Source organism: Limanda limanda, chromosome 22 (assembly GCF_963576545.1).
Source record: "Limanda limanda chromosome 22, fLimLim1.1, whole genome shotgun sequence".
NCBI lineage: Eukaryota > Metazoa > Chordata > Actinopteri > Pleuronectiformes > Pleuronectidae > Limanda > Limanda limanda.
The window spans coordinates 1,350,460-1,359,356 of NC_083657.1; the positions used below are offsets into that span (position 1 = coordinate 1,350,460).

At 44.5% G+C, this 8,897-nt stretch overlaps 1 protein-coding gene across 1 annotated transcript in view; it reads left to right on the plus strand.

Annotated features, from left to right (window-relative positions):
- znf219 (zinc finger protein 219) overlaps positions 1 to 7,744 on the plus strand; it is a 25,319-nt gene extending 17,575 nt beyond the window's left edge. Inside the window, 3 exon segments of the mRNA XM_061095755.1 lie at positions 1 to 206; positions 453 to 599; positions 2,883 to 7,744. The exon segment at positions 1 to 206 is cut by the window's left edge and continues 583 nt beyond it. Coding sequence (XP_060951738.1) covers positions 1 to 206; positions 453 to 599; positions 2,883 to 4,042 — 1,513 coding nt within the window. The 3' untranslated portion in view covers positions 4,043 to 7,744.
- Positions 7,745 to 8,897: the final 1,153 nt, after the last annotated feature.

Consider the following 8,897-nt stretch of genomic DNA (forward strand, 5'->3'; position numbering starts at 1 on the left):
GGTCCACGCCCGCGTCCACACCCAGCGGCCCCAGAAGGGAGGCGGAGGCGGCGGTGGCGAGGCGGAGGGAGGCGGCAGTCGTCGCGGAGCCGGACTGGGGCGAGCAGGCGGAGGCGAGGTGAGGGAGGAGTCTCAGCTTCACGGCGGAGGATCCCAACAAGCGGGAGCGGCTTCGGGGTTCCACTCTCTCATCTCAACCTTCAAAGGTACAACCGCACCCCCTCTCTCTTTCCCATTTGCTCTGTTGGGTTGTGTTGGGTTGTGTTGGGTTGTGTTGGGTTGTGTTGGGTTGTGTTGGGTTGTGTTGGGTTGTGTTTGTTTGCTCACATGTGAAGGTGCTGTTATCACCAGAGTATGTTATTTCATATTGCTCCTCTGTTGTGAGTAGCAGCTCTCGTGGTGGCGCCCTTTAACGCCGACTATTATCTGCACATTTCTCTCTCTACTTGCAGAAGAAAATGGCTTGACAGCAGTCTCCTCCACACCTTCAGTTCCCATCAGGGAGCGAGTGCGTGGTAGAGGAATAAAAGACTGCCCGTACTGTGGGAAAGCCTTCCGCTCCTCACACCACCTTAAAGTGCACCTGAGAGTTCACACAGGTGAGAAACTCGTGTGAGTTTAAAAAGCCACATTTATTTATTTATTTCAACCTTTATAAATCCCGGGAAAGGTTTTGTTGAGCAGAGCTATCTTTTTTTAAATTTTTTTTTATTTGTTTTTAAACACATCACCTCAGAGAGCTGGCCGGCGCTAATCATAGCTTCTACTGCAGAATGCTCCCCCCCCCCCCCCTCTTTAAGTGCCTGGTTGAGGGTTTATGGAATAAAACTGGTAAAATCTCTACGTCTGTCCCCAAAAAACATGTTCTCCAGAAAAGTTTCCCTGATTCGCCAGAAACTGAGCAAAGTGAAAAAAGGTTTGACATCGTTTTTCTCCCCTCGACCAACGAGGTTATGTTTTCTTTAAAGTATTGAAAGGTCGGGGGGTCGGGGGGGGGGTAAGTCACGGAAGAGCACATTACTTTTTGGAGCAGATTTGATAACGGTTTTTTACATTGTGAGATATGACGTTGGTGGAGGTTTACATCTCTGAGCCTGTTTGATGTGTCTATATTCTACAGGGTCAATGCATTTGAATTAATGCTAATGTGCAAATGTAAATGCACAATATTGAGCCATGCAGGCTAGTTTTCATCTGCAGGTTTACGGTTGAAAGCATCGAATTAACATCAGAATCAGAATCAGAATCAGAATCAGAAGGTATTTATTGCCAAGTAGGTTTACACCTGCCTGGAATTTGCTCTGGTTATTGGTGCATACAATGAACATAGAAACATAAAAACACAATAAATACACCACACATAAGAAAAACAATAAAAAGCAATATATATTTACTCGCTTTTTCTAATATTTAACATTTATTTAGACATATTGACACATGCATAAAAACACAGAATCACATACACAGACATCATATCTATGAAACTTGGACCAAGGCACAGAAGTTCTGCTGGATTCTCACATGAATATTCTCGCTGTAACATTTTACTCGAAGCTGCAGGAAAAGCAACTGACTCAGACATTTCCCACTCGGCCCCGGGGAAACAGTTCAGACTTCAGGTCTGAAAGCAGCTGCTGTGTAATATTCTTATATTTCATATTCTTACGTTGAAGTCATGACGGGACATTGTTCTCTCACAGATTCTTCTGTAACAACAATCATTTTCCCTTCAGTCTTTGAGATTCAAGATCCGGGACCTGCTCTTTGAAACAAGCCGATCTGGAAGTGTTCTAATTAAATTCACCTCAGATCATTTTTAATAATTGGGACTGCAGGGCCGAGACATGTGGCTTTTCAAACCAGCTTTCAAAAAAACTAAATCAAAATCCCCAAAAAACCCTTATTCTGAACATCTTGTGACTCACTCACTCACTTTAATTAATGATCCATACTCATAAGACTCCATCAGCGTGAGTCACTGTCATTTTTTTGGTTTGTTATTTGCTTTCGCTTGATGCGTTTGATCAGAAGCTGAGACCCCTCTTCCATTTTCAATCTCCAGCAGCTGATAACTGGAGCTGGTCCAAGTCCTTCCTGCACCACAGAGCCCAAAATGCATTAAATGAAACCTATTTAGTATTTCCATCAAGAGAACTCATCTACAGCTGGCAGCACCCATCACATCCACGTTGTATTATTCATGGTAGCACACGGCTCTCTCTCTCTCTCTCTCTCTCTCTCTCTCTCTCATGCACTGCTGCATCGCTCGGCCATCAAGTGATTACCACATGGTCAGTAATTTAAGTGAAGGCATCAAATTATAATAATTCCCTCTTGAGAACATCTCTGCCTCTCGAGACTTTTCATCCCTTCATTGTATTTTGCTTCTGAAATTTAAATGAAATTGATCGTCTTCATCAACAGATCTGAGTTCTTCTGTCCTGATAATTCTTTTTGTTCCTGTGAATGAGATCATTAAAGCTCCTCTAGTGTCAAACATCTCCTGCTGGTGATGGCCTCCAGCTTCTCTGGGTTTTCCCAGTGTGTAGTTGTTAATCACTGATGGAATACTGCCATCTCCCTTTGAAACGTGAAACTACAGCTCTCACTCAACACTGCTCCGATGACTGTTGGGCGGATTTGTCTGATTACAGAGTTTGTACAGTTCCGATATTGTTTTTTACATGATATAAAAACCAGTTTGACTCGTGAAACTCATCTTTTATCCCTTGATTACAATGTGAAACCAAAACTAACCAGATCAGATGAACCTATGGAACGTGGTCCTCACGTTTCTCCGGTGGATGAGGTTTGACTTTAATTCCTTTGCTGGATGAGGAACTGATTTTCAAACCTTCTTGTCTCCATCCTGTCTCCTCCAGGTGAGAGACCCTACAAGTGTCCCCACTGTGACTATGCGGGAACCCAGTCCGGGTCCCTGAAGTACCACCTGCAGCGGCACCACCGCGAGCAGCGCCACGCCTTGTCCGCCTCGTCCAACTCCTCCTCCGCCGGACTCACCTCCACCATCAACAGTCTGACCTCTGGAGCCTCCGGGCTGGCCAAGCAGCGCCGCTCCCAAACCAACCACTGCCCCATCAACCGAGGCCCGACCGACGCCCCCCCCTCGCGGCTGGGCCAGCAGTCCTGGCTCCTGGGGCTTCCGGACCAGCGAGAGAACCGCAAGGCCTTGGCGGCTCTGAGGGACGTGGACCTGGAGACCCAGTACCGGTATCTGTCCGGGGTGATGGGAGCGCTGTACCAAGGTGGGATGGAAGGAAGCTGGATTAGAGAGTCCCCCCCACCCAAGGCCCCTAAAGTGTCCCGGCGTAAGCCCCTGACCACGAGCCGGATGGTCCAGCCTTCCAGTGACAAGGAGAGTCCAGCGTCTTCCACTCAGGAGGTCGGGTTCGAACCTCTGGATCTGTCCCGTCGTCCCTCGCCCGGGTTCGGAGGGACGGAGGATGACGGGGTCATGAGTGTGGCGGACGGAGGGGTTGTCGATGGCGGCGATGACTCATCAGGCGTCAAACTGAGCCAGTGTTTGTTCTGCCCGTTCCGCACGTCCTCAGCAGAGCTCATGGCCATGCATCTCCAGGTCAACCACACCAGCAAGTCCCGGCGTAAGAGAGGCTCTTCAGCTAGCTTAGACTACGGCGGAGCCTCGAAGTCCACCAAGCTCGGGACGGATTTCTCCGACCTCGACTCCTTGGGGATATGGAGGCCTGAAGGTGAGACCCCCTTGGGTGAGTGGTCCTCAACCCAGACCCTCAACGGGCTCTCAGGGGATCCAGCAGGACATGGGGGTCATGTTCTGGACTACGCGGACTCCAAACTGGCCTCGGTGTCCAAGAATGTAAGGGACGGTCTGGGGCTGAGGGAGAAGCTGGAGGAGGAGGATGAAGAGCAGGAGGAGGAACTGGAGGAGAACCTGGAGAACAGCAGTGGAGAGGACTCCCAGGACCAGGACCTGAGGATGTCCCTGGCTCTGTCTCCGGCCCTGAGCTCCAACCACCTGGTGGAGGACCAGGAACGAGTCTGAGCCGACTCCACCCAGACGGAGGTTTGGGTTTCTGAAGAGCGAGGGAAGCATCGCAGAGAGAAACGGTTTTAAGGTTAAATGAAGAAATGCCCCTTTACACTTTCATTTCCAGAGCCACTCGAGGATTCTGGTGTTCTGGAGGTTTTCGAAAAAGACGAGAGAGAAGAATCACAGCTGTTAAGTTTCCTCTCTTCAGTTTCGAACGTGTGGTTTACCTCAGTCCAACAAACGTCCTGTTGAAACACCACAGACGCGTCTTCACAGGATCTTTAGGCCACTTCTTCTTTTGTTTTCTTAGGATTCTACGACGATTTCCTCTCTGACAAATACGTAAATCTCGGGGCAGCGCTTGCATCATTCCAGAGGGAATCGCGATGCATTTCTTTCACAATTGTAACGGACTGTAAATCCCACTTCACCACACTGACCAGGTCGGAGCCGACTGAAGAGACGCTCTCCTGACTCTGACCACTGAACAGCTTGAAGTTCCTCCCCCGACCACACGGAGGAACCCGGACGAGTTTCAAGCTGTGAACATCAGCGAAGCGATTTGGTTTTAAGTTAAGGCGTGAGGTGTTGCAGGCCGTGTGTGTTCTCTGTGTGTCACTGCCTTGTTTGTCTGAAAAGTGTTTCTAGATGATTGTTCTAAAAGAAAAACCGCGAGAAAGCATTTGTAATTTTGTTTCTTTTTCAGTTAGTGCCTGTTGGCGTACTGTCTGTTATGGAGAGAGTCTCCGGTGTCGCTGAGGCTCCGATAGGTTCATTCATTTTATCTGAATATACAGTTTAAGACGATTTAAGTACAGTATATTTGTTCAAAGTGGTTCTAGGTCGTTGTGAATAGTTAAGTTGTAAAAGAAACGCTCTGACGGCGGCTGCTCGTGGCTCAGCTGGAACAGAAAAGAAAAAAAAAGAGTTGGTGATATATACACGATGTTTAAAGCGATGGAAGACGTCAAAGCCTCGGGTCACGGTTCAAAATTCAGTGTTTACAATGACGTGGGTCGGGGTTGCCCCGGCAACTCCAGGTCATCGCAAAGGAAAGAACAAACCACGGAGCCGGACGTCGCTCGAGTCCACGAACACAATCACCCGACACGTTGTTGTTTTCACGACTCAGCGACTCAGCGACGTGTCCGGAGAACAACGCCACGTGTGTTTCCTCCATAGGAGAGAAGACACAAGGTAGAGACAGAAGAAGAAAAGAAAGAACCTCTACTCTCCGGTGTCGTTTAGACGAGTAGATCCCGCTCTTCTTTTATAAGAAAAGAAAAGACAATGGTAGGAGTAAATATTAAAACACTAACAAATGCATAGACATCCCAGTAGAATATGTGTAGCTTTTGTAAAGACCAGAAGAAAAAAAAAAAAGACGAGACTTGTGTTTATTTTCATTTCCAGATTCTTACAGAAAAAGGTTATCAATATAGGTAATATTGATTATAATGTTCGTGAGCTAAGACTAGTTGGAATGTCTATACAGAGCACTGTGCAAGGTTTGAGTTCCCAAAGTAGTTGTTTTTTTATTTTTGAATTTATGGATATAGACCAAACATCTTTTCTTTCCAATGGAAGTCGTCACTTTCTGTTTTTAAAAGGTGTGAAGTTGTGGTTCGGTGAGATTTACCCCATCGATCAGCTCGTTACAGGAAGTGATCAACACTACGACGGAGCACTGGGGCCAAACTGGAGGAAAAGATTTGAGATTATGAGAATAAGGTTTAGATTAATTGAATAAGATGCTCGACATTCCTCATTTTAACGCAGAAATAAGCTGATCTTATGATAATCCCCTTCTATATGACATGTAGCCTGAAATAACCACTTTATTCTCGTAATATTACAAAGTAAGTGTCATAACATTCTGACTTTATCCTCGTTATATGATTTTATTCTCATTTTTTCTTATAACACCACCCATGTATTCTCGTAACATTATTTTATGCTCGTGATATCACAACTTTACTCTCAGAATCTCAGATTCTTTTCTCACTGGCCCTGATCCTCTGTCACACCTCCAGCATCATGGATCTGTTCTCATGCGGCATGAAGGTATATTTATGAAAATGATGAATGCCAGGTGAGCAGCTGTTATGGATCTTCTTGTCGATGGGGTATCCTCTGACTGCAGCCACACCTTGATGTGCATTAATGTGTGTACGTTGGTTTTTAGAGCACCTTATGAGTTTTGTAGTGAACGTCCCTGAGTGGTGTCTCCTTAACAACTACTGTCAATGCCACCGTGCCTTCTGTTTCAAGCACTTCCTGGTGTATTTTGTAAAACTCACCAAAAGCACTTAGCCCATCTCGACTCTCTCTCTCTCTCTCTCTCTCTCTCTATCCTTCCACTCCTCTTCCTCATCGCCTCTTCTACTCCATCCTCCTCTTCCTCCCGACCCCTCCAGGTGTTCTCATGTTTCTCTCGACCCGTTCGGCCTTCAGGTCAAACTGCCGTGGCGAGACTCTCGACAGGAAGGACCACCTGACCTCTAGAGGAGTAAACAAATCATTGGGGTTTCACGTCTGTTGAACACTAACCCTCGGAAAACCAAAGCCCAAGTCTAAGACTAATAGATATTTAATCTCGTGAGCTGCCAAAACATGTCCGAAGTGACTCTAAAGTTGAGAAAACACAATAATTCACTGATCCTCTGTCATCTCTTCTCTTTCCTCGCCCGCTCGGCCTCTCTCTCTCTCCTCCTCTCGCTCTCTCGCTTGCTCTTCCTCCATGTCCCTCTCTCGTCCGTTTCCTGTCTCTCTCTCTAGCACCACTCGAAGGTGACGCGTACTATCTGGTATTGAGGCCTTTATTAGATTTTTATTTCAGTTTGTGTGGTGTTTGTTCGATGCCGTTGAGATGGAAAAATGCTCTTCTTATGATGATGATAATATTATTATTATGGTTTTGGCATTATGGTTAAAAAAGAAAAGAAGATAAAAAAAAACAAGAGACATGTGTTGTTGAATGTTGTACAGATAGAAATAGAGATGTTGTGTTTTTTTTAAAGAGAGCACAAACCCGAGTGATGGCCCCTCCCCCTCCTCCTCCCAGCGGCAGACGGGAATAAAATAAAATGCCGATCGTTCTAAATGTCTAATGACAAAAAAACTCTCTCAGTGTCGGCCGGATTTTAAAATCATATGTTTCTTATTATAACGCATTTCTCTCTGGAGACTTGAATGTAATTATTGGACTCAGAAATCCAGATCCCAAATTTGAAGAAGAGTGAAAGACTGAAGCAGCACTTGACTGAAAGTTAAGTTGACTTAAAGTAAGAAATCAGAGTTTCTGTTTGTTGAACTGTGAGTTTAACGAATTCAAACTCACAAATATCTTCTGTTAAAACTGCTGAAATAGACTTTTGCACATTTCTTTACCCGAGCGCGATGATTATTCAGATGTTTTGAATATTGCACCTTTTCCCCCTGATTCTAAATCAGGTCTTTTTAACCAAAAGGATACGATTATTATTTAACGTGTTTATCGGACGAGTATTTATCGGTGAGGATCCTGAAGACGTGACACATCCCACGAGCCGGGGGGGGCCACGCTGGGTTTGGGCTCTTGTGTAGTTGACTGCCATTGCAGTGAGGGAAAACTGATCTAACATAGTAGTGACTAATATGACTTTGTGGACAGATTAAAAAAAAAAGAAATAAAAATGAAACACATTAGAAATAAATAAACACAAACAAAAATAAGCCAGTGTCTCTTTCTTGTGTGTTTTACTTCATGTTGCAGGTTTGTGAAGCTGCCACAACTTTTAGAGAAAGCTGCAGCGCCATCTTGTGGCTTCAAATGAAGTTGCATCAATGTGTGGAATGTGGAATGTGCCTTCCTCTGTTTATACACTGAGGTTATTATGGTTTTAAAACGATAAGAAATGCTGGATGAATATAAGTTGATGTTAAAAGAGTCAAAGTATAAATAAGAGTCAGGGATTCTGGAGAAGAATTATGTGATATGTGGATTATTTTTTTTTTTTAACAATATATTTATTGAGTTTTACATATAAGAAACATACATTCAAACATTTATAAACATACAAACGTTTATGAACACCCCCAACCCACAATCAAACATTCAGGGTAAAGAAAAAGAGGCAGAAATTAAATAACTTAAATAAGATTAAATAAAATAATTAAAAAAAATTCATATATCAAAATATAAGAATAAATGGAAGTAAATGTGATATGTGGATATTACACGTTTGTAAAGATGGACGACGTGACGGCTGCTGGAGAGAGAAGGTGTCTCATCGCCCCCTGGTGGCTGACTGCAGTGTGAGTCATAAACTGCCTCCTCCATGTTAGCAGATGGGACAAACTAAAGAGTCATCACACGTCAAAGAATCTTCTCTCAAAGACAATTACTGTAATTAATGGAAGTTCTTATCTTATGTGTTCAAGTTTTCATTTTTACAGGTTAGTTTGTGTTTCATTTGTTGTTTGATGATATAAAATTGGGGTCAAAGGTCATGATTGACAGGTGGGACTGACTCACCGCAAGACGTTCATATCCGGCTTCATCTGCAGCGTCATGTCGTCCATCTTTGTTCTGGACGTTATACCTGCACGTGAGAAAATTCAGTTAGAGAAATACATCTACAGTAAATATAATTTTGTGCAGTAGAAATACATAATATAGAAAAGGTACAAGTACTTTGCTGAATACTCAAAGACCAACGTTCCTGTGTAGATCTGTCAAATGGAAGAAATTACACTTTGTTTAAATCTCTTCTTTAAACGTGACTCAATCCAAACCAAAGAGGAAGCAAGTACAGATGTTGTGTGAACCAGATGTTATCAGACAGAGGCTCTGACCCCCCCCCCCCCCCCCCCCCCCCCCAGCAGG